This window comes from Microcaecilia unicolor, chromosome 5 (assembly GCF_901765095.1).
Source record: "Microcaecilia unicolor chromosome 5, aMicUni1.1, whole genome shotgun sequence".
Lineage (NCBI taxonomy): Eukaryota > Metazoa > Chordata > Amphibia > Gymnophiona > Siphonopidae > Microcaecilia > Microcaecilia unicolor.
In genome coordinates, this window is record NC_044035.1 from 136,819,458 (window position 1) to 136,846,033 (window position 26,576).

The 26,576-nt window shown below is 42.8% G+C and overlaps 1 protein-coding gene across 3 annotated transcripts in view; it reads right to left on the minus strand.

The window, feature by feature from the left end:
• The window catches only part of LOC115470316 (LIM domain-binding protein 3-like), a 132,618-nt gene that overhangs the window by 98,747 nt on the left and 7,295 nt on the right, over positions 1 to 26,576 (minus strand). The window contains exons 1-3 of one of the 3 annotated variants that reach the window (XM_030203357.1): positions 22,755 to 23,046; positions 19,639 to 19,806; positions 7,393 to 7,485 (exon numbers count right to left, since the gene is read on the minus strand). The exons of 1 other annotated variant lie outside the window; for it this stretch is intronic. In XM_030203357.1, the coding sequence (XP_030059217.1) occupies positions 7,393 to 7,485; positions 19,639 to 19,757 (212 nt within the window). In that variant the 5' untranslated portion in view covers positions 19,758 to 19,806; positions 22,755 to 23,046. Of the gene's footprint in view, positions 1 to 7,392; positions 7,486 to 19,638; positions 19,807 to 22,754; positions 23,047 to 26,576 lie in introns of those variants that run through there. One more of the 3 variants, XM_030203358.1, reaches the window with a different exon arrangement.

Below are 26,576 nucleotides of genomic sequence, written 5' to 3' on the forward strand. Positions count from 1 at the left end.
CTATTTTGGAATAATTTACCAAGTACAATTTGAGCAGTTGAAAATTATATGTATTTACATAAGAGATTGAAAATTTTTTATTTGATAATTATGGTGGTTAAAATTTTGCTTTATTTTATTATTACTGATTATGTTAATTCCTTACTTTTGATTGAGTTTCTTTTTATGTAAACCGCCTGGAACCTCCTGTCGGGATAGAGCAATATATAAAATATGAATTAGATTAGGCTACATTAGATTATGCCAAGGGTATACAGAGTCATATTTGTAATCCATCTCATTCCTTTCAAATTTTTCATATTTGATATTTTTGATATTGTGTGTGTGTGTGGGGGGGGGGGGGGGGGCTACCTGTGGATGGCACCAGGAAAAAAGTGCTGCCTGTTTAGGGTGGGGGTGGGCCACTTTTTTCTATCCATGTGGCATGGTATGGAGAAGTGCTGGTAAAGAGGAAGGAAGGGAGAAAGAGCTGGGATTTGGAGAAGGAGAAAATAGGTGGGTGCTGATGCCAGGCCTAGGTAGGGGGAGAGGGAAAGTGCAGTATCCCCCTGCTAATTCATGTAAATGTGATAGGGGGGGCATAACGACAGAAATTACCCATGGGGCTGGCTCATTTCAGTTTTAAACAATATTCACTGTTTTGATATGCTGGCTTCATATTCAGTGTTTTAGTCTGGGTGTGTGTGTGTGTGTGTGTGTGTGTGTGTGTGTATGTGTATGTATGCTTGAATAACCATAATAAATATGTATAATAGATGTGTATGCAAATTAATATGCTAATGTGCCAAGCCCACTCTCTGCCTCCCAAATGAAACAGTCAAACTATACCCATGATTTGAATATACCCCTCCTCCGATTTACATTCACGTTAAGAGTACCCCCTTTATTGAGGGGAAAACTTATTTATTTATTTCCAGGCACTTGAAATATCGCTCAATGGCCTACCCATAGGCCAGTGATGGCGAACCTTTCAGAGACCGAGTGCCCAAACAGCAACCCAAAATCTAATTATTTATCGCAAAGTGCCAACAGGGCAATTTAACCTGAATAACAGGTGCCGGTACTCATTACAATAAATACAATAAATAAATAAATAAATAAAATTATGGGCGGGGTCACCACATATGACTCCACCCCTATGATAGCCACACCCCTTACACCAGCCATGACGCATATAAACAGACATCATTGAAAATATTATACTAGTATAGGAGAAAAAAATAACATGATTTTTTTTCATTATAAATCATTTCTGTAAGCTGTTACAGCTCCAGCATACCCAGTGCAAAATAAGACAGCAGATGTAAATTCTCAAATTGGACATATTCCAAACATTAAAATGAAAATAAAATGATTTTTTCTACCTTTGTTGTCTAGTGATTTTGTTTTTCTATCCATATTGGTCCTAGTCTCTGATTCTGCTGCTCTCTATCTGTTCTCTTAACTCTGTTTCTAGGACTTCCTTTCCATTTATTTCTTTACTTTCCTCCTTTCTTCTTCATTTCTTGCCCTCCAGCCACCCATGTCCAGCCACCCTCCTCTCCCCTCCAGCCACCCATGTCCAGCCACCCTCCTCTGCACCCTGCCCTCCCCTCCAGCCACCCATGTCCAGCCACCCTCCTCTCCGCCCGCCTGCCCTCCCAGCACCAGACAGGCCTCCCTCCCAGCGGCAGGCATCTCTCCCTCCCACCAAGCATCAGGCATCCCTCCCACCAAGCACCAGGCCTGTCTCCCTCCCATCAAGCACCAGGCCTGCCTCCCTCCCTCCCTCCCACCCAGCACCAAGCACCAGGCCTCCCTCCCTCCCACCAAGCACCAGGCCTGCATCCCTCCCACCCAGCACCCAGCACCAGCCCTCCCACCAAGCACCAGGCCGCCCGCCCTCCCTCCCACCCACCGAGCACCAGGGCCCCCCTCCTCCGAAATTTAAAAGGCATACCTGGTCGGGGTTAAGGTGGCGTCGGCAGCGAAAACTATGTTGTTTGCTCGGTGCGCCTTCGGCCTTCCCTTCTATCTCTCAAGCTCTGGTCCCGACCTTGTGAAAACAGGAAATGAGGGCGGGACCAGAGCTTGAGAGACAGAAGGGAAGGCCGAAGGCGCACCGAGCAAACAACATAGTTTTTGCTGCCGCTGCCGACGCCACCTTAACCCCGACCAGGTATGCCTTTTAAATTTCGGAGGAGGGGAGGCCCTGGTGCTTGGTGGGAGGGAAGGTGGGCGGCCTGGTGCTCGGAGGGAGGGCGGACGGGCGGATCAGCGACGGCGCGTGTGCCAACAGAGAGGGCTCTGCGTGCCCTCTCTGGCACGAGTGCCATAGGTTCGCCATCACTGCCATAGGCAAATAGATAGCTTACATAGGTATAAAATAAACATAATAAAGGTGAAATATAGGAGAGGATAGAGGAGCAGAGTAGTGGAAACATTCATCAACATGGGAAGGGGGTGAAGTCAAGAGTGAAGAGATGGGACTTGAAGGCTTGTTTAAAGGCTGGAAGGGAGGTTTGATTCCTAATGTGAAGGGAGAGATTGTTCCAGAGCGGAAAGCTGTATGGTGGGAAGAGGTGAGGCAAAATTGATTAGGGGAGGGAAGAACCAGGAGGTTATCATCAGCAGAGAGCAGAAAACAGAGTGGTTCGTAGGGAATCAGGTGCTTGTTGAGATAGGTGGGTTCAAGTGGAGACCTAACTTTGTAGACCATGAGAAGCATCTTGAATGTGATTTGAGCAGAAGTCGAGCAATCAGTGATCAAATTGATTGGCACTGTGGAGTAATTTGACAGCTGTGGATTGGACTAACCTACCCTACAATTGGATAGGTTTATATTTGAATATATATGGTAATTTCTTATGGTTGAACTGAGGAGTGTAGCAATATCATTCTTGCCAAAAAATAACTTCATCATGAACTGCACACAAAAGTGAGCATGCATTTATTAGTGTTGTTGTTGTTCTCTACACTAGAAAAATGCTAAATTTAATAACCCAGAACATAATCTTCTAACTCTTAATAGAACTATTTCTCCTTCGCATTTCATTAATTTTTCTTTCATTTAGTTTTTTTATTCGCAAGAGGAGTCTCTTTTGGAGGCCCATAATAATTTCCTATATGTCATGGCAGAGTAGAAAGGAATATGAATTGAAATGATATTATTGTATTGACTCTTGATCGAAACTGTTCACATAGACATAATGACGATTAAAACTCTTATTATTTTCCTTATTGTTGGGCTGAATTAAAACACTAACCCTTCTGGCTTTCAAGAAATCCAAACAGTATCTCATTTACAAGGTGTAAGATGATAGCATTTTTAAACAAAAATACAAGTGGCTTTTATTAAAAAACCCTACCATTTGATAAAATGAAGGGGTCCTTTTACTAAACTGTGGCAAAATCTGGGCTTAGCACATGCTGATATGGAACTTTCCCATGCACTAAGCTAATTTTTAATGAGGAAGTATTCAGGCCATTTTTTAATACATTTTTCTGCAGGTCACGCACTAACTCCCCCTGTTTACTAAGCTGTGCTAGCGGCTACCATGTGCTAATGCCGACACAGCTCATTCACTTTGAATGGACTGTATTGGCATTGCCACACAGCAGCTGCTAGCATGACTTAGTAAATAGGTGGAGGAGGGGTACATTTTTCATTAGAACAATGGACTTGCAAAAAAAAAAAATTGACATGGGCACACTTACCATCTTTTATTTAAGAAGTGCTAAGTGCTCCCACATTAATTCAATGTTATCTAGTTAAAGCAAGCTAATACAAACACACTTGCTGGATAATACTTCCACGCCTGTTCCCCGTCCATGACATGTCCCCTTGAAAATTTTTTTATAAAAATCTAATAGCATGCAATTAGTGCATGCTGACAAGCAAAATTGCCATAAAACGTTTTACTACATTTTGCGGAAGTCATTTTTCTCATTTTAAGTGCACTTTAGCGCTTAGGGCTAGATTCTACATATGGTGCCTGAAAAATCCATGCAGAATAAATTTCCATCAAAGCATATTCTATAAGTGGCACCTAGATTTAGGAACGGTATATAGAATAAGCTTAGTTGATACCTCAGCGCCTATAACTACGAACATCCAATTACCCCATTGGAAATGTGGCATGAGTCCTGGCACATAGATTTAGGCACACAGGGGCATATTCTTTAACAGTGCACATAAAATTTGGAATACCCATGAAACACCCATTTCCCCACCCATAACCATGCCCCTTTTTGGATCCACATATTAGAATTTAGGCGCTGTGTTTTATAGAATACATTTAGCGAGCTGTGCATGTAAAGTCTAATTATTGCCAATTAGTGCTCATTATTGCCTTTTAAGTGCTCTTAAAAACACTGATTGGCGTGCATTGTTATAGAATATGCTTGGATTGTGGTGCGGAATGCTTAGGCGCTATATACAGAATCCGGTGGTTAATGCGGTTTAGTAAAAGGCCCCCAAAGTTAGGTAGATCTTTGCATTATGTGATGACTTAGCACTGCATAAAACCAAGTAATTGAAAAACCAGTATGGCGTTGATTTTCTATCTGGGAATAAGCATTCCAATTTGAATGTTTAAAAATGACAAAAGTAACATAGAACAAATAGAATTTATTATACAGATAAAATAAATCAATTTATAGTCTCACATCTGAGAAATCTGAAATGTAACTGAGAAGACTTTTGATAAAAATCAAAGACAGTAGGTGGAGAATTTAGCTGGCTATAAATTTAGGTTGTTCTGTGGCACAGAATGGGCAATCTAATTGTTCAACTTATGTGAAATATTTGTAACATGTATCATTTTTCATATTAAATAATGCGAGTAATTTTGCATAATGGAGTTCTCCAATCTTACCAGTGTGTCTGTATAATATAATATGTTCTTTCTGAGATATTATGGGTGAGGGATCTTTGGTATCTGCAAGGAAGCAGGCAAGGAGAAGAGGAGGAGATCATAGAGACAGGGTAATAGATAGAACAAATGAGAAGATCTTGGGGATGGAAAAGATGTAGAGATGGAGGCAAGAGTTGGAGAGGAAACGATTAGGGATGGGGAGAAAAGGAGAAATAATTAGGGTTGGGGATGAGCAAGAGAGGAGGAAGCATGAAGGAGGGCTATTCTGAGATCATGGTAAGTGTGCTGAAGGAAATTTTGGGATTGGAGGAGAAAGGATGTTCTGGAGTGGAGAAGGAAGAGTGAAAGGATGGAGGTCAGAAGCTCTGGAATCTGGAGTGATGAGAAGAGGGTTAGGAGAAGATTCTGGGATCTAGAAGGAAGCAAAACAAAACAAAAACAAACAAACAAACAAACAAACAAACAAAAAGGCAGAGGTTATAAGATCCAGGATAAACTAGTTGGGAGACATGGAAGTGCCTCCTAGCTTTTTCTTGTATCTCAGTGTCAGCTCTCTACTTTTCTTTGTCTTATCTCCCTTCCTACTCCCTTAGGTATCCTGTTTCTGATCCTCTCTCTCTCTCTGCCTCTGTCTCACACACAAACACAAGATCCACTTGCACTTCTGAACCCTTTGCTCCTCCTACCAGCAATACTCTCTCACCCTTTCCCCCAGCAATTCCTCAGCTCCTTTCCCCCCTTGTTTCCCACTCAATTTCCTTATATCCCAAGCTAATTTCCTTTCTCATCCTCCTCCCAAGTGATTCCCCCAGGTCCTCCTTCATGCTTCCTGCTGCATATCCCCCCCACCCAGGTACTCTCAGTGCTTATCCCTCGTCACCCCCGTTCTTTGGCACTCATCTCAGCCTCCAAGAGAAAAAAGGCAGCAGTGCCTTGGACCACATCCTTTTCTTCTGCTTTGAATGATGTGATCTAAGGTACAATCTAAAAACTGATTGGCAGACAAAGAGGATAGGGCCTAGGTCATTGATGCTCTCCTCCTTCCCTGGTCAGCCTGGATCAGTGTGGGAGGGGTTGAAGGGGGATTAGTGTGTTAGAGAGATGCATAACTGATCTCCCACAATTCTGCATAAGCCAGCCAATTCTGTGGCAAGGGCTACATTTTGTGGCTCTTGCTGCCAAATTGCTGGAGACTAGGGACCATGTTCCTTGCCTTATACCTTCAATAACCCCAGATTCTTCAACTAAATGAAATCAAAGTCAAACATATCACCACTGTGGAAAGCAGTCTGCGGAGTACCTCAAGGATCACCATTATCACCAATACTCTTTAACATGATGATGATGATTCCACTGGCACAGTCCTTATCCAATCGAGGCCTTAACCCATTCATTTACGCAGATGATGTTACAATATACATCCCCTTTAGACATGATCTGACAGAAATAACCAACAAAATCAACGATAGTCTGAACATCATGGACTTCTGGGCAAACTCATTCCAACTGAAATTGAACACCGAAAAAACACATTGCCTCATCCTCTCCTCTCCATATAATAAATACAAACCCACAACCATAAATACTCCAGGACATACCCCTCCCTACCCCGGACAGTTTGAAAATACTCGGTGTCACACTCGATCGCAACCTTACCCTCGACAGCCAAGTAAACTCTGTAACAAAGAAAATGCTCTATTCAATGTGGAAGCTCAAATAATTAAAATCTTTCTTCCCAAGAGCAACTTTTCAATACCTAATACAATCAATGGTCCTAAGCCATGCAGATTATTGCAACGGAATCTACGCGGGCTGCAAAGAACAACTCATAAAAAAACTCCAGACCGCCTAAAATACAGCAGCCAGGCTGATATTCAGCAAAACACGCATCGAAAGTGCCAAACCCCTCCGAGAAAAGTTGCATTGGCTCCCAATCAAAGAATGTATCATCTTCAAAATCTGCACCTTAGTCCACAAAATCATGTACGGCGTAGTCCCAGGATACATGACAGACCTTATAGACTTACCAATAAGAAACAAAGTCAGATTGTCAAGATCCTACCTAAACCTACACTACCCAAATTGCAAAGGGCTGAAATACAAAACAACTTACGCAGCCGGCTTCTCCTACATAAGCGCACAACTATGGAATGGGCTCCCAAAAGCTGTGAAAACAATCCACAACCACTTGAACTTCAGGAAATCACTAAAAACCAACCTCTTCAAAAAGGCCTATCCCAACGACCCCACGTAACCCTTTTCACCTACCAACACAGCATGACTATGATCGAACAGGACATCACGCAATCTTCATCCATTCTGACCCTCATACGATCACTATACAACTTTGTATTTGTTATCCACCGACTGGGCAAACGCCTTTGACGGTACTATGTAAGCCACATTGAGCCTGCAAATAGGTGGGAAAATGTGGGGTACAAATGCAACAAATAAATAAATAAACCTCAGACAGTATGTAAATGAATGTTGAGACAAGGAGAGAAGGCAAAAAAGGACATCAAGGCAAGATTTATACCTAGACTGAGCAGAAAGAGCAGAAGTAATAGTGGAAGCTGCCGTGAACATATTCTTGTTTCCAGGGAAAGCATTGCTGGGTGCTTTATACACTCTGTGGATGACATAGTGAAAGTATGAATGCATGCAGAAAACAAATGTGAAAAGACAGGAAAAAAAAAGGTTAATTTGGTATATATATCATTTATGAGAAGGCAGGAACAACCAGTCATCAATCAATTGTCTTTCAGTAGACTATATTTCCAAAGTTATAGCATAAGACACACAGTTCCAGAGAAGACAAGACAATAAAACATTACAGCTGACAGCAAAGCAATCACTTCAAGGATCACAGACATTTTTCTCCTATAGGAAACAAAATGTATATTGAACTTGTTGTCAATCAACGAAAGTATCCAAGTGAGGCTATGGTAGAGAAAATGGAAAAAAAGTGATTAGTACTGTTTTCTTACGCCATGCAAATAAGATGTGTAATATTTCAATAGCCACATGCTATAGCCACTTCGTTTGTGAAGAACGGTTTTAAACATCTGAAGATGGTCCTTCAAACCACTTGCTCTTACACATCTATGCTTACTCATGGGGGAGTTTACTAAGGTGCCATAAAAGTCACAGTGAAAGTCGGCTTTTACCACACCTTACTTTCCTATGTGAATGCCCAGCCAGTGGTTGCTCAGTAATGCAGTTTAATCACTCCTGCAGTATATGAATAAAGCTGCTTGTAATTAACCTCATAAGTAGCATTTTCACATTGCCCGGGAGCATCAAGCTGATAGGCCTTGGCACAATGCTCCCAGGTCACTTCTTAAAGTGAACAGCCCAAATGCTGATGCCCCCAATTCATTTCCCCTACTCAATACCCACCAATCCATTTCTCCCACCCCAAAGATACCACCATCACATCCTCCTGCTCCTAAGACTCCCCAACTCTCCGATTCTCCAACCCAAAGACCTCCCAATAACCTAAAGTCCTTCCACCCTCCAGTAGGCCCCTCCTTATTTAGTAGCTTGACCTCTAACATTAGTATCACTAGACTACTGATAGGGTCACCATTTTGAACATGTCGTCAGCAAGAGGCAGGGGCGACTGGAGATTGCTCCTGTCCAAACCACACTAGAGACCATGCTCCACCCAAAATGCCTATGTGAACTCTCACCTGTAAACTAGGTGGTATGGCACATATGCATGTATTAACAGAATAGCACTTAGCTGGTATGTGAGTCATTCAAATATGTATGTGTCAACACAGATGCATAAATGACTAGAATACTGCCATTTACACGTGCTCTTGCTGCCTAACATTCGGTAGATGCATACCTGGAGTTTTAGGCAGAAAAATAGGAGGTAACAATGATAGTTCCATCAGAAAAGGTAGAGGGGAGACCAGGTAGATACATCTTGTTTAATTGTTTTAGAAATTTCTTCTGTATTTAGTTTAATGGAAGATTGTTAACTCAGAAGTAAAAATAATGCTCAGATACTTAATGTCAGAAGTATTCCAGTGAAAAGTATAACCTGGTATGGAAAAGACAGTACATATTTCATTAAGTGGTACAAGTTCAATCTTATCCCAATTAACTTTGTAACTAGACAGCGAGGAGATTGAAAAGACTACAGAGGTAAACTCTAGTAAAGGGGTCTGGGGATTAGACATAAGTAACAAGATATTGCCTGCATAAGCTGACAACTTAAACTGTAGATGCTTAATGTTAATAACAGTAATAAGGAGATCTTGTCTTATTTTTGCCAGCAATGGCTCAAGAGCCAAATTAAATAGCAAGGGTGACAAATGGCTTTTGGGCCTGGCTCTCTCTTTATTGACAGTTGGCTTCTTGCTGGATCGATTTGAAGCCTTCGCTTTGCAGATGGAGGTCACTGTCTACTTATCCGCAAGGCAGCTTTATTAGGTAAGAAATCCATCCTAAAAATGTGGACTGTCCCATTCCCCTTCATTTTGGAGTTGGAGTAGCATGCTTCATAATCATATGTTGCTGGAGAAACAGAGGGTGGGTGTGTCCTTTAAATGAAAGAAACAATTTTTTATTAGCTTGGGACCTGTACATCTCTTCTCTTTTGCTCAGGGCTCGTAGTCTTATTTTGAACACGCTTTAATGGCTGCTTTTGGGCATCCGGGCACTCTTGCACAGGGAGTCTCTCACTATATTTTTTGGGGGGGGGGGGGGGGATAGGGGTTTAAGGATGAACTGCCTGGTTTTTGTTGGAAGTAAGCTACTTGTTTGGAGAGGGGCTATAAGAACTAAAGTCATTCTCGTTTCTTTGTTCACTTAGCTACTGGTCACTTTGACTTTAGCTTGGTTGTTCAGCCATTGGTATTGCATTTCGTGCACGGGGTGGGAGGTGGTGGTTGGCGTGTTGTATTGGATTTGTCCTGTTATTAATTTGTTTTATGTTAATGATTTAAATTATTATGTATGTTATATTGTGCTTTGCCTAGAATTTGCAAGATAGGGTAGAATATAAATATAAATAAATATAAATAAAAATGTTTAGAATAACGACATATACGTGTATATTTGGACATAAGATGCATAATTGCCAAAGCTCTGCCTAAGTGCTATTCTACAAATACCTGCTTAACTTGGTAGTGAATATTTGTGTGTGTGTGTGTGTGTGGGGGGGGGGGGGGGGGTTATTCATAGGGGAGGAGCATGGGGTAGGACACAGGTGGGGCTCCCACTTATATGTACTGTAAGTTGTGCAGATATCTTCTTGTATTTAGGTGTTCACACTTATGCCGGCTCTATGGCTGGTGTAAATAAGGAGTCTAAAGTTTATTTATTTATGAACATTTATAACCCACTTTTTTTCACAATAAGCAGACTCAAAGTGGCTTACAATGTACAGGAATCAATTACAATTACATTAGATAGGCTAAAAGGAACAGGGTAGGAAGGGAAAAGGGACGCCAATGACAGGTTATGCAATTATTCTATAACAGAACCTAGGCACCTAGGTTCCTTTATGGAATAGGCTCCTACTCTGCACCCTCGGGGCACCTGAATGGAGGACTCAGTCTTAGAATTGCTCCCTTTATGTGCATATATTAGCATATAGGTGTGAAAAAAAAAAAAAAAAACTTTATGAAATTACCCCCTTGGAGTGCGCCAGATTAAAAGAGTTGCATTTTCTGAGCAATTAGAGAGATAAGCTTGGTCACAAAGGAAAAATACATTTTTCTTTGTTTATCAACTGTGATGTCAAAGGTGAGGCAGAAATCATGACAGAGAACTGTGAAGCAGAGCTGCCGCCCCCCCCCCCCAAAAGGTATAGGGGCCCTTTTACTAAGCCGCATAGTCACCTACACATGCACAATGCACATCAATTTGGAGTTACCGCCAGGCTACCACGTGGCCCAGGTGGTAATTTTGTTTTTTACGTGTGTCGGAAAATAATTTTTATTTTCCAGTGCGTGGCAGAAACCAGGCGGTAATCATCATTCTACATGCATAGACGATTGCAGCATGGTTAATGACTGAGACCTTACCGCTAAGTCAATGGGTGGCGATAAGGTCTCAGATCCAAAATGGATGCATGCCAATTTTTATTTTGACGCACGTCCATTTTCGGCAAAAATAAAAGCCTTTTTTGTACAGAAGCGCTGAAAAATGGATCTGCGCGTGCCCAAAACACACATTATTGTGTTTATAATGAAATTGTACTGCATTGTTTATTTTATTTTGAATGTTAGCTGCTTAGGAGGGTACAATATGAGTTATATGCCTAATACATGAAACAAAATGAAATGAAAATGAAGCAATCCTTCCCCTCCTCAGTCCTATTCAAGTCAAGAGCTCTGGAGCATGGCAGAGGGGGGAAACTGAGGTTATGACCTAATATTCTGTCAAATGTGGTGGCAGAAAAGGGGTCTGATCCTGATGCTGGATAAAGGTTCAGCTCAGAGGAAAACCTATTTTAGTTCTTCAACAGAAGGATATGTGACAAGATAGATTAATAAAGGGATGGTGAAGTAAAAAGGTTAAACTACAAAGGGTTCTTCAGTTTAGTTAAAGGAGCTTCTCTTTTAGTTCCAAAGTGGTTTGTGAGGCAGAAGATTGTAGGTTTTAATTCCTGTGAAAAATGGGCTGTGGTGCTGTATAACATGGTATAGAACCTTCACAACAGCTTATACCAAAACTGTATGTACATGGGACAAGGAATATTTATATTCTGGGACCCCCTCCCAAAATGGTCATTTGATAAAACTTCCAATATCAGACATTTATTGTTTTTGTAACTTTGCCACATTATTTAAGCTGTACTTTGATTTAATCTGTGCCATGATATCTATATCTATATAGATATAAGGAACATTGAGAGGTGTGGTGGGGCCTACTGCAGGAGCTGGTGGAGGTCTCTACCATCCCCAGTTGGTGATGAAGACTGCCCTAGACCATGGTGCTACATGAGGAAGTGCCAACAGAGGTTCACACACTCCTCTAGTGAAGACTGCCGCAGACCGTGGAGGAGGCCTCCTGAGAAGTGAGGACAAGCACAAAGGGAGAAGGAGAAGGAGACAGTTCAGGAAAGGAGGGACAAGACCACAATAGAGAGGGAGGAGAGTGAAAGAGACGTGTAAGGGGTGTCAAGAGAGAAAGGGGGATAGTGTAAAAGGGAAAAGGGGAAGAGTTCAAAGGGGAAGGAGAAAGAAGAGGAGGAGGGGAAGGTGAGGAAGTGCAAGGTGCACTGCAAGGAGGAGAGAAAGGGAGAGAAAATATGAGGATAAATCTTGGGAGGTGGAGGGAAAGAACACTCACCAACACACACCCTCCCAGAGGTCCCTCCTCCAGTGGCAATCCTTGGTCAGCTGTCGCCGCTGCGCACTCCCCCCCCCAACTGGGTGTAGCGGTGTCCATCCCCCCTCTGGCGCATCGACACCCCCCCAGGTGCATTCTTACCTACTGGGAGCAGCCGCATGGCTGTCGGCTCCACTGGTTCCCTGGTTCCCCGGAGCAGAGGGAGCAGGGAACCAGTGGAACTGACAGCCACGCGGCTGCTTTCTGCACCCCTCCAGCAGCTTGCACCCGGGGCAGAGCGCCCCACCATCAGTATGCCATTGCCCTCCTCATCACCGCTCTGCTGAGTTTCAATAGGCAATCACTAGTATTCTTGAAATTACTTTTGGCATGAAATTGGTATTTTGCTGGTTTATATTTTATTTGTTATTATTTTTTGGGCCAATGTTGAGCCCATGGAGTTCAGCAATTACAAGTGTGCTAACCGCAACAGGCAGAAAATGACCCAAATATTCAATATTGGGCCTAATCTGAGCCAACTGCCAGAAGTTATTTGGGGGTGGCAGCCAATATTTAGAATGGTCCCTATGTAACACCCCAAATAAAATTAGAACAGCCTTTTTGTTCTCCTACCTTTATCCAGACACTTGAGGGGACTGAAAATGACCACTAAGTGAATAAGTCCCAGCTCCATCCAAACTTGGCCCCCAGTCTACCCTGGCACTAACAAGATAGTACCATGCCAGTCAGTGCAGATATTCAGTGTATCTGGTTAAGAGCCGGGCAGGGTATTTAACTGAGTAAGGTTATCTGATTATAATATCTATCCCTTGTTTTTATTGTTAAATTGCGGTATTCCACTTTGGGCTTCATTTTAGAAAAGCAGGACCTGATATTCAGACAGAGGCGGGCAAATATATCTGGCCGCCGGCTTTGAATATCTGGGTTTTATTTGGCTGCTAAAAAGTTAACTGGTTAAGCCAATATTCAGCATTGACCAATTAAGCTGTTAGTGGTTAAAGATAGGAATGCTATTTATGTGGTCAGATTTAAGCGCTAACACACTGATTCTATAAAGGTCGCCAAAATTGTATTTGCAAATATAGGCGTGTTCCTGATTTGCGTGCACAATTTAATAGAATAATGAACCAATTAGTGCCAATTGGCTTAACATGCAATCAATGGCACTAATTAGATTTAATTGGAATTAATGTGTGTAAATTTAGGCATGGGATCCACACCTAAAATTTATATGTGGTCCAAAAAAGGGGGGCATGGAAATGGCATGGAAATGCCCATGGGTATTTCAGGGCGAAATGGGAGCTTGGTTTTGAGTTACGTGTATAATTACAGAATACAGGTGCTCCACGCAAAAATTTAGGCATGGGCATTTGCACCACATTTTCATTAGTGCAAATGGTTGCACCTATATTTGCGCACAACCTCTTCACTTAAGTGTTTATTCTAAGCCACACCTAATTTTAGATGCGGCTTATAGAATACTGTTTAAGCGGGTATTTTTAGTGCCAATTTTTTAGGCCCTATTTATAGAATCTAGCCCTAAACGTATCCAGTTAGGCGCTGAATATCTGCAGTTAGTCGCAAAAACACTATTTAACCGGTCAGTGATCATTTCTGACTGGTTAAATAGTGCTGAATATCAGGGTGGGTGGACGGTTTATAAAGAAAAGATGATGAATGAATTCTAGCGCTGTTTAGTTCAACTGATGTAAGATAATAAGACAACTGGTTATTGCTGTAAAATGTACTACAATTCTAGTGTAAATATTATACACTTCAAAAAAGATTTCACCATCTCTCAAACAACAAACAGCCAACAAATGGGGGCTCTTTGAAGGAATGCACTTTCAAATCTGAACTTCATGGATCTAAAGATACGTCTTCATGAAATCTCTCACACTAAGCTGTTTATTGTTAAAGAACTCCATAAGGAGATGGATGCTATTTAAATAAAGTTGCTGTTATTTTTAATCTAATTCCTTATCCTGGGAGCAAGACATAATTTCCATTCCCAGGGTGTTCTGTAAATGTTCCTGTACCACCGTAAACTAATAGTTTGTGTTAAAGCAAAACATATTTTTGATTTTTTGAAGCCTACTGCAATGTGTTAACTGGTCAGTAGAAGACTTTTCTCTTCTAGTCAATTTCAGGTTCATGGAAGATTCTGGGGTATTTAGAAAGACAAAATAAAGTTGAATCATTTATATGTTACAACAGGCTGAACAAGGCGCTTTTTAACTTATCTACGTTTATTATATGAAACACTGGCTTCTATCCTGCAAAAAACAGAGACATGTAAACTATTTTCACAGCATCAAATCGCCACAGGACACAGCTGAATGCCCTGCAAATTGGCATGAACAGCACTTTTGTATAAGGAAATAAAGCGCTACAGACTTAATATCTACAAATGCTTAGCAATTTACATGGTTCAAAAATTCTTGTAGAATAGAGGCCTCTCTGAGTTTAGTTTAATTTATTAGATTCTTTCTAAAATGCTTTTCAGTCATTAAATCAAAGTGGCGTACAATCTAAAATCAGAAAGGAAAGGAACTCCAATATTTAAAGTAGAGTGAAAGAGAAAAAATTAAAAAAAAAATAGTAGACAAGGCTACTGGTCTCCCGGCCTAGTGAAATCTGGAAATGCCAGAACAAATAACTGAGTTTTGGTGCTGCTTTAAACTTGGGAAAAGAACAATCCGAGCGAAGGTATGGTGGAAGAGAGTTCCATAGAAAAGAGGCAGTAAATAAAATGGCAGGGTGAAGAGCGTATGGAAGATGAGAACACTGTACAGGGTATAGAGAGACAATTTTCTTAGGTTGAATGAGGAGCACAAGAGGCCAATAAGTGGAAATCAAAGAAAAGAGATAGGCAGGAACACCAGTGTTAAGAACTCTGTGGGTAATATTAAAAGAGATTTTTGTGTGTTAAACTCTTGATCTGGTGCTTATAAAACTGTTACCCAGGGGGGTGGGGGGGGGGGGGGGGGGTATGTGCACACAATAAAAGGTGCTCAGAAAACATAACCCCTCCTTTTGTGTGACACATGTAGGCATTCCTGGGGTGGAAAATGAAGGAAGGGCAAGAGGGGCACTTATGCATGTATTTATAACATATGTGCATATGCGCCAATTTCTACCTACACACACACACACATTACACCTGCCTTGCGGCAGATGTCACTTTCAGTGGGAGACTTTGGCTATTTTACAAAGGTACATAGGCATCTATTTTACATTTAAGAAACCGAGAGAACATAGGCACCTGTATCTTCACTGCCTTGGTGCCCCCTTACAGAATTACCATCACTGGGGGTGGGGGTAAAGGGTTGCCTAAAGTTAGACGCTATGATGATGTGCACTAAGAGCAAATTCTATAATGGCAGTTATATGCATAACTTCCATTATAGAACAATAATGTATAAGTCCACTTTAGGCATGAGCACCTATTCTAGCTCAATGGCTAGTTAGTAAATATTCTCCGCCTGCTAGTCGGTGCTATTTAACTGGCCAGGAATGGCTCCTGGCCGGTTAAATAGCCTTAAACCAGCTAAACGCAAATATTCAGTGTGAGATAGGCAGCTGTCCTGGCTGAATATTAGTGCTTAACAGCTAGCACGGTCACCGGCTATGCCGCACAACACAGCTGGTTAGCACCAATATTCAGCAGCTGACCGGCTGAGTTTAGCAGCCAGATAAACCTTCATAAATAACAGGTCTATCTTTGCCTTCTATAACTTAGCCAGTCAACCGATGAATATCAGCTTAACCAGCTATGTTCATAGAGGCCAACCCCCCCCCCCCCCCACCGGAAATTCAATGCCGGTCGCCAAATACAGCCCGGCACTGAATTTCTGGGTTTGCTGCCGACTGTAGGAGCTAGTCCTAACTGTTAATGTAACAGATAACGTGGCACAGTAAATTTGATAGAGATTTGCACAGACGTAGCTAACTGTATTGCATTTTGGAAGGGAAGTTAGTTTTCACTTTTTCAAGAATCTTTCCTGATTTTCAGGTGCTTTCAGTTAGTTTCACACGTTCAATAGGGCATTTTTAATGCAGGCTGTATGTGAATTAACAAATAGGGGTCCTTTTACTAAGACACGCTAAAAAGTGGCAGGTGCTACTTTTAGCGTGTGGGTTTTCCACATGCTGCGGACAGTTTTAGAAGGATGGTAGAATGGCTGCTTTTCAATCTTTTCCATTAATGGCCATACACTAATTTCCCAATTAGCGCGTGGCCATTACCATGGGAACCCTTACTACCACCTATTTAGAAGGTGCTAACGGCTCCCGCACTGACCCCACGCTAATCGGGCAGCATATGGTAATGTATCCGTGCTACCCAATTAGTGCAAGGCATGCCTACTCTCCACCTATAGGCACGCCTCCCATGTGAAAAAATAAAAATTATTTTTAGCGCAGGATTAGCGTGTGCTGATGGGAAAACTACCGTGGAATGCCTCAGCGTGTTCCATGACAGTGCTTTTTACCCTGCAATAGGCACACGCTAGTGCAGCTTAGTAAAAGGGCTCCATAGTACCCAAGACAAGTCTATAAAAGGAGGCCTACCTTTACGTGCCACCTGCACGCGTAAAATGACAGAATAGCAGCAACTTCACAGATAAGTGTTCATAGCACACCTAAGCGCTATTCTGTAAGGGTGTGTATAAGGTTCTAGGTGAGTTCCCACCTGGATAATTTCCACTGGACAGTTCCCACCCACCAATTGCCCTCTGGATAATTCCCACCTAGGTCAATTCCCACCCCTCCAGTAAGGACAGTTCCTCCCTCCCCCATAACATTTATAATGCCAAATATACCTTTACACTGTGTAAAACCAAGAAAAAAAGTGACTTAACTACTGAACAAACATTTAAACAGTAATCAAACAACAGAAATATAAATACACTAGGAAAAAATGCCTGTTTCTGAGCGCAAGGAAACGGGCGCTAGCAAGGGGCCCCCTCCCTCCGTCCCTCGGAGCTACTTGCCTTGTTCGCTGCGGCGTTTCCGTTTCGGCCCTTGTCGAGTGTCATAGCTCCGCCCTCAACGTCATGACGTTTTGACGCGAGGGCGGTGCAGACACTCCAGTGCACACCGGATATCTCGGGCGCCTCAACTTCCGTGGAGGCTTCAGAACGTTGGGGTTGCCTTTTATATAGAGAGATAATAACCTTCCCTCCACTCTATCCCCAGAACTATCACTCTCTTTTCTTTCTCTCCAAACCCTTCCCCCCCTGCAGTTGGTGCAGAACTTTTTTGTTCTCCAAGTTTCCTTAAATATTTACTGGCACAAACTCCAACACCTTTTCTATATCACCTTGTTTTCCCAAAGAGCGCAGCTCCGCCCCAATGTAACCCCATCCCCACATAACTCACCAGAATGTCCAAGCAATGCAGAAGCTGCAGGAAGAAAACCAGAGAGCCCAGGCTGAAGTATGCACAGATCGACAAGCCTTGCTAGAAACATTCTAAGAAGGCCCAGGAGGGATAAGCCCAGATTCTATCACGGTGTCACATATGACCCTATTCTTTGATGCCAGCACTTTCTGAGGGTTAGAAGCAACAGCGCTTGAAAACAAACTTCCGCGGCACAAAAACATGCAGGCACTATCACAGGCAGCACAGCCTGCAAGGACCCCCACAAACAACACCGGTAACAATGTGCAGGCACCACTTAAGATGTAAGTAGACAAAAAAAGAATTCACCCTGTAAGATGCTATCAAAGTAAACCCCTGAAGATTTCCATTGATGGGTGGGAACTTGTCCAGTAGGAACTGTCCAGGTGGTTACTCGCTGGATACCGTGCATAAGAAGCACAGCATGTAAATGCAAGGAGGGAGGAGGGGTATACACATGGGTGAACTATGGATAAGCAATGGGCAGAGCTCGTACCAATTTTCAGAATACTATCAGTTATGCATTCCCTTGCCTCATTTACATGACCACAGTTACCCCAGGTCTACAACTGGTGTAAAAGCAGATGCACATACGTTAAGTGTGTTGATGCCAGATTATGCTAAGCACTCTATATTGGATACTATATTGCCCAGTATAGCATTGAGAGAGGTGCTAAAAGTGCTCATCGAGTTTTTTGATAGAGGACTGGACTTCTGATGCAGGGAGTAGTGTTGAAACATGGTCTGTGTTGGGTCATCTCTGGTTGCACCATTTTATGTTTTTTTTTGTTTTTTGTTACATTTGTACCCCACGCTTTCCCACTCACGGCAGGCTCAATGTGGCTTACATGGGGCAATGGAGGGTTAAGTGACTTGCCCAGAGTCACAAGGAGCTGCCTGTGCCTGAAGTGGGAATCAAACTCAGTTCCTCAGTTCCCCAGGACCAAAGTCCACCACCCTAACCACCAGGCCACTTGGAACAAATGCAATGGACCACTAAGAACTAGTTTCCTTGGTTTTTAACTCACTTCTTTGCATACCGTGTGGGTTTCATACCCGTGAGGAATTTTTTCTCCTTTTCTATGTTTTCACAGCACCTACTTATAGAATTGTCCTCTTGGTGCATATTAAATCAATCCTAGTCCCTCCTCCTTCAAAGTAGGAGGCCTAACTACTATAGAAGGGAGAAACTTCCTTATATGGTAGTTAGGCCCTACCCAGTGCATCCCAGGATGCACCGGGCAGGGCAAAGCACCACCATTTCGAGGATGTGCTCAGCAGGAGGAAGGAAGGAGTCCTAGTCCCCCCTTCTTCAAGTAGGAGGGGTTTGGGGGATTACCACTGGACTACCAGGGTTTTATTTTTTTGGGAGTGGTGTCTGGGGTCCACTGGATCACCAGTTCTTCACGTCTTTGAGGGAGGTAGGAGTAGGGGTTCCCGACCCTTCCCGGTCTCCCCATTCCTCTCCAATGGCTTGGTACAACCCTAATGCCAGCTCTAAGCTGGTGTAGGGTTTGCTGTGGGAGGAGTGCCCTTGTTTGGCATGCAGCCCGCTGAGCCCTGGGGAGGAATAGGAATTAGTTCATCAGCATGCATTTGCATGCTTGATGCGCTATCCCTCAGTGCTCACTATTCTCTGAGGTGGGAACCTTTAAGCATGATGTACCGGCAAACATGCATGCTAGTCCGGTGCTAATGGCCTCTAGCACCCACGTTTGCTTCTGAGCATTGTGACCCCAAAGACCTAACAAATACACACCCCTCCATTCTGGCAAATACCACGTAGTAGCTGTAATTCCTTAATGCACTTTAGGCCCCATAAAGAGGGAGCAGTAATAACTTGGGATAAATACAATACAAAGATAAACAGTGGGGGAATAGACAGATTTGGCAATAAGACAGTAGAAATTAGGAGCCAGAAAACCTTAAAGAGATAAAAGCAGGATGGAATTCAGAAGCAGAAAGATGATTTTTATTTTACCTGAAATTTAGATACTTCATTAAATCTCACGTAGCATTTCCACTTTAGATCAGGAGGTATACACAGAAATTAGCCAATAAGCATTACCTTTGGAAAGAGGGTGAAAAGGAAGTGGACGCTGATGCAGTTGCAGCTGGAGGTGGCGTTGTCTGATTGGCTTTGTGCTGAGCAGTAGCAATAAACTGATTGGCTGAAGCAGGCGACATAGAAGCAGAGGCAGAGCTGGTAGACACTGGAGCATGCTCAACAGGGGTACTAATTAAAGTTAAATAAAATAAATCAATTGGCAGCATAAATATGTATACTTATTTATTAACATGCAGTATGACCATGGTTTGGCAATACAGCAGCAGTGGCATAACACTATTTACTGTAGAAGAAGATAGGTTATATAAAGTAAGAAATATCATTAATTCAATATTAAAATGTGGTTTTAAAAACTGGACTCACAATGGAGAAAAAGGGGTCAAAATTCAGTAGCACTCATCTGGGTAGGAACCACTAATTTTCAGGCACTGAAAATTACCATTGACTGCACTGGCTCATACTGGATATTGGTGGTGTGGAAGTAAAGCAGAGCTGGGAGTTACCTCCTTAGTGGTGAGCAGGGATTGTCTTTTCTTCATATTCAATTGTGAAGCGCTGCGTACGACTGGTAGCACTGTAGAAATGATTTGTAGTAGTAGTGGTGATATTCAGTCTGCCAACCAGGTAGCTATTTGGATAAAGTCCTAACTTTACACAGGTAGATATCTAGGTGCCAGTCTGAATATCGCTTGTACATAGATATGTGCCGGTGTTGCTTTATACCCAGATATCCAGTGCCAGTAGCTGGGTACAGCCCTGCACCGAATAACCAGCCATAACAAATCTGTGGAAGCTAATGCTAGGCATAGAGTGGAGGAGTAGCCTAGTGGTTAACACACTAGTTTTGACATCAAGAGGTGGCCGGTTCAAATCCCACTGCTGCTCCTTGTGATCTTGGGCAAGTCACTTAACTTTCCATTACCTCAGATACAAAATTAGATTGTGAGCACTCCAGACACATAAAAATACCCAGTGAACCTGAACATAACTCACCTTGAGCCCCTACTGAAAAAGGTATGAACAAAATTAAATTTTTTTTTTAAAAAGGACATCTTAACTCAAAATAGGATGCTACAAATGGACATCCATCTCGCATATATTTTTGAACAGGATACACCCTGTTCTAAAATAAATGCGAGATGCACAACCATATACTGGAAACGCCCGTGAACCTCCATTTTACATACTGAAACTTCCAAATTATGAATGGGGAAAAGAAGGGACATGGATATCTGTGTGGCAGTATAGGAAAGCCCATCTTGTAAAATGACCACTCAGACATCCATATAAAGCAGAGGGGTGGCCTAATGGTTAGAGCAGTGGGCTGAGACTCAGGGAACACAAGTTCATATCCTACTTCAGTGGTTTATGATTTTTTTTTTTAATTGTGAACCCTTCAGGAACAGAAAAATACCTATTGTACCTGAATGTATAGCACTTTAATAGCTTTCAGGCTTGCAGGTGTCTTATATATTCGGGTACAGCAGGTATTTTTCTGTCTCTGGAGGGCTTAATTAAAAAAAACAAAAAACTGAAGTGGGGTTTAAACCTTATTCCTAGTCCACTCCTCAGACCTGCACACTGCTCTGTTAGTAATGTCCATAATGCCTAAAACTGTCATAGTATCTAGTGTCCCTTGCCAGTTTCACATTCAATCAGTGCACCTTTCTGCAACCTGGACATGACAAGTACCAGGTCTAAATAGCAACGTCTAACTTTTTAGACCTAGATGTTCCTTCCTCTTCTATGATCGGAGTTGGATGTCCATATTTTGGGCCCTCCCTAGTCCCACCCAAAACACAGCAGACCATGCCCACTTGCCATATGGATGCACTGCAGTGTTAAATCTCCATATCCAGCTTTTGTAAAATTTGGATATGGATATCTAAATGCCAGTTTTCAGACTTCCAAAACAAGAACAGAGCTTCTTAAATAACCAGCACAGTATAATTAATAACTGTTCATAGAATGACATATTCATGGGTTTAAAGGTTGTGTAGGCTATAATTGGACACTGGAACAAATACAGGCAAACTTTTACTTATGGGAAAGCTGGGGCCCTCAGGGGTGGGGGTTAGATCAAGAGAGGTTACCAGTGTGTATTTGTGATGTTTGTGAGCTCTTGGCCCAGAGGTGGCCACATGAGAATCACCCAACCACCTCTGGGTAGACCGAGTCCCCTCAGACCTAAGAGTACTCCCAAGAACTGGAACACAAGTGGAGATGAACTGAGGCAGCTTTATTAGCAGCAAAAAAACACAGGGCTAAAAGGGTAGCCAAATGGCACTGAAAGGAAAACAGGCAGCCTAGCTATACAGTCTAACCTAGCTGAAGCAAGGCAAACATAACACATAGAATAAGTTAAAGTAGAACAGCCAAGCTGTATAGGGAAATCAAACATAAGCAGCCTAGCTGCGCATCTGAATATTAGCAAAACAATGCAAACATATGGCATACAGTAGAACACAATAGACTAGGCAAAGGGCCCGCCCTAGTGGGACAAAGACAAACAGGCAATACTTGGCTAACAGAGGTAACACCGCTAGTGGTTAAGAAAATGGTTAATTCTGTCAGTATACTCAGAAGAGCGGCTGAACAACCGCGGCAAGCTCCTTCAAAACCAGAGTGGAGCAGAAGCAAAACAAAGAGAAAAGAAAGAGTCTCTTGAGGAACTGCACCACAGGTGGAGGCAACAGCAGGTCACTCCACTCACAGCAGACTAGGGATGTCACCTAAGAAAAGTAACAGTCACTGAGGCACCTGAGCCAGATGCTCACAAACCAAGCAAGATAAAGCAACAGAGCCCAAGTCGACTCTCCCAAGGCAAGCAAGGTAAAGAAGCCAAACCTGAGCCGACGCTCCCAAGGCAAGCAAGGTAATGAAGCCAAACCTGAGCCAATGCTCCCAAGGCAGAAGACTCAATGGCCCTGCACGGCACCCAAGGGCCAGTATCAGCCCATGCAGACCCCTCCGCACTCCAAGCACCACTTCCTCATCCAGAGATACCTTGAGACATGGCCTCAGCCACTGCACCTGCAGCACTCCCTGTCATCCAACCCACACAGTCCCAAACACAGCACAAAGCCACTTGCTGCATACAGCGACTAAGGACTCACGGTGGGTGACTGGAATCTCAACTGAGGCACAGGAGGCTCTGGACTCAGGCTTGGCAGCAGGCTTCACTGGACCCAAGGAAAGGTGAAAACTGTAGGCAAAGCATTACTCCTCAGGACTCCCTGGCCTGGAGGCAGACTTCCACTGGAACACAGAATAAGGTGAAAGCTGTAGGCCAATCTTTACTCCTCGGAACTCCCTAGCTTGGAAGCAGATTTCCACTGGAATACAGCATAAGGAGAAAGCTGTAGGCCAAGCTTCAAGCCACGGCCCCGCAAAGAAACAGAAGTTAGAACTAGGATAATTGCCAGAACACCGAGCACTCTCAGAAGCCAGCTTAAGAAGTGCTCAATGCTGATGACATCGCCAGCTTGGCCTCCACCACTCTACAGTGACCCCACAGGTCACTGACTGGAACTGCAGGTAATTTTAGTAGGTAAGAAGGAGGAACACAGCACGGATGAGCAAGGCATGGACGTCGGCGATGATGACCGTGACAGTATACAGTTTTTCGTTTTCAAAACTATGGACATTTTTTTGGGAAAAAAACATTTCTGCAGAAAAAGCAGATAAAAAATTCCATGGCTACTTTTTCCTTGGGCAATTCTCTAAGGGAAAGTGAGTACCCTATCCACACTCAACTTTGGGCACAAGGAGTTACACCAACTGAAACCAGGTACAAATCCTGGCATGCAAGTTGGGTGCGAAGCCCACAAATTCTGTAACTGTGCATATTTTAAGGGGACGCCCATGACCTGTCCATGGCTATGCCCTCTTGTAGATCCATGCAAGAAACTTAGGGGCCTTTTTACTAAGTGGCATTACTCTATAAATGGGCGCATGTGTTTATGCGAGTTTCTGCCGTTTCTTGCATCCGTTAGAACGTTTTTTGGTGTCAAAAAGTCAGGATGGAAATAGCTCTGTAAGGGACTCTTTTACTAAGCTGAGGTAAAAGGGGCCCTGTGCTAGCGGCAGCGGCCATTTTTGCTGTGTGCCAGGGCCCCCTTTTACCACAGTGGGCAAAAAGGCCAAAAAATGAAATGGCCGTGTCGTAAGTTCGCACTTGCCGCATGGCCATTTCAGGGGGGAGCACTTACAGCCACTCATTGAGGTGGCAGTAAGGGCTCCTGCGCTAACCCAGCAGTAATGGCATGTGCTGGGAGTGGAAGTACTGGCGGCACTTGCATTTGGCCGATGGTAGTTCCAGGTTGCCATGGCGCAACCCTTTAGTTAAAAAAGGGCCCCTAAGTGATTTGCAACAATCACAAGGAGTTGCACTGGGATTTGAACCTGGCTTCCTTGGGTCTCGCTGCTCTAATCATTACATGGGTTTGAATGCCTGTGAGGAGCGAAAGAAGGAGAATGAAAAGAAAATATTGTATACGTTTGGGAATACAAGGACAAAGTGGTCTAAATTAGGGTAAGATGCAGGTGGAGTGTGGTTGAAAGTAAATGTAGAGATAGACCGAAGTGATTTTTTTTTCTAAGAGAGTTATGATCCCCGGTGGGAAAAGTAGCAATGGTTTTACAAGTTGTTTTTTCTGGAAAAGTTTAGACAGTTTTTGCAAATAGGGGAAGGTTGGTGCTGTAAAGTGGTAGAGTAAAAGAAGAGCGATCTTGTTCATGTTTTATTTGGAATATTTTCCCAAATGTAAAAGATTTGCTTTTAAAATAATAACATTGATCCCATAGAAAATAATGGAAATTGCAGAGCTGCAGCAGTGATACAGTTTGGACTTACTTCTGGTATTTGAGGCCTCAGTAAATATATTTGGGTCTGAAGCTGCCAAAGTGACTTAAAAATATGGATGTATTTAGGTTAAATGGATGCTTCTACATAGGTATGTTGCCAGAATGAAGGACTTTTAACCTATCTGTGGTAGCTTCAACTCAGTGCTGGTTTTACATTTTAAATGCCTATTAGTACAGAGATAATCTCCCATCCACTCCCTCCAACTGATGCTCTCCAGATCCTCCCCTTGGTCTCCCCCCTCCTTACGTTCAGGTTTGCCCTTGACTTTCCATGTTTATCCCAGTAGTTGTGGCAGAGAACTCAAGGTAATAATTCAGTGCAGGGCCTGCTGTATTCAAACTCTGACAGGCCCTATGGCATCCCACCCTCTCCTCCATGCAAGAGGCAGGGCACCGGAGGGCATGTCAGAAGTGAAGGCAGGGAGGACCTGCCTTTTCTGTACCAACAACGTATGGGTAGACAAATAGATATGCATTGAAATGGGCAATAACAATATGAAGTATCTAGAAAATCATGTTGAAACAAGCTTTCAAATTTTTAAGCGGACAATTTACAATGTAGTAAATATAGAGAAAGCTGTTTTCTTTATCTTATTTTCATATGATCCCACTGAAATAACAGCATGTAGGGTATTAAGTGAAATTATAAATAATGAAATAATGCTTTTTCAGTGTGATTACTGAAGCATATTCAAACAAAATGGGTCTACCACATCACAAAGAAAATACATTATTTTGAAATTGGAGAATCACGATAATATAACTGAAGCTTTGTTATTTAAGTTCAACATCATAACATCGGAGTAGAAAGCATTTCTCCCACACAAAGTTTTGAAAAACAACAGTAATTATACATATGCTGAGGCATAAATTGCATTTGTTATTATTTAACCAAGAAAAAATAACAATGTGAGGTTCTGCATCAGAGATAGCCCTGAGAAAACTGGAGTGGAGGAGTAGCCTAATGGTTAGTGCAGTGGGCCTTGAGCCAGGATTCAAGTCCCACTGCAGCTCCTTGTGACCTTGAATAAGTCACTTAGGGCTCCTTTTACCAAGCTGCGGCAAAAGGGGGCCTGCGCTGGCATCAGTGCATGTTTTTCACATGCCGAGGCCCCCTTTTACCACAGCAGATAAAAGGGAAGTCTTTCTTTCCTGCAGGAAATGGCTGTGTGGCAAGTAAAACACTTGCCACACAGTCATTTCAGGGGGGAGCCCTTACCACCACCCACTGAGGTGGCAGTAAGGGCTCCCGCGCTAACCGGGCAGTGCACGGCACTGCCTGATTACTGCTGGGTACACTCTGGTGCTACAAAGATAAATATATTTGTGTAGCACCGGATATAATGGCACACAAGGGGTGGGAAGTACTGCCAGGCTGCTGTGGTAGCTCAGCGGTACTTCCTATTTAGCCAGCAGTAAGCCCACATTGGGCTTACTACTGCTTAGTAAAAGGGGCCCTTAACCCTCCGTTGCCCTGGGTACAAAACTTAAATTGTGAGCCCACTTGGTACTTGCATATAATGTGTACATACTGAGTAGCCACACTGGGCCAGACCAATAGTTCATCTAACCCAGTGTTCTGTTTCCAACAGTGGCAAATCCAGGTCACAAGTACCTGACAGAAATCCAAATAGTAGGAACATTCTATGTTACCAATTCCAGGGCAAGCAGTGACTTCCTTCATGTCTAGAGACAAAACTACGGGCCTTCTCTATCGCTGCCCCATCCTTGTGGAACACTCTACCTGGATACCTGAGATTATGTGAAGATACTCAACAATTCAAGTGGTTGCTGAAAAATGAATCTGTTTGTAAAGGCTTTTTCAGCCACATGAGGACTTATCTGTACGACTCTTTTCAATTTTTTTCCTCTTTTTCATTTCTCTCTTCGTTTCAGCTATAACCAGTTTACTGACCATGTTTCTTCATCATATGATTGCAACTGCTACCGATCTAAGTCTATGTATGTGACCATTGTTACCTGCCTTGGATAAAGGCGGGATAGAAATGTAGGAAATAAATAAATAATGTCTATCTCAAATTAAAGATTATGAACTTTTCCTCCAGGAACTT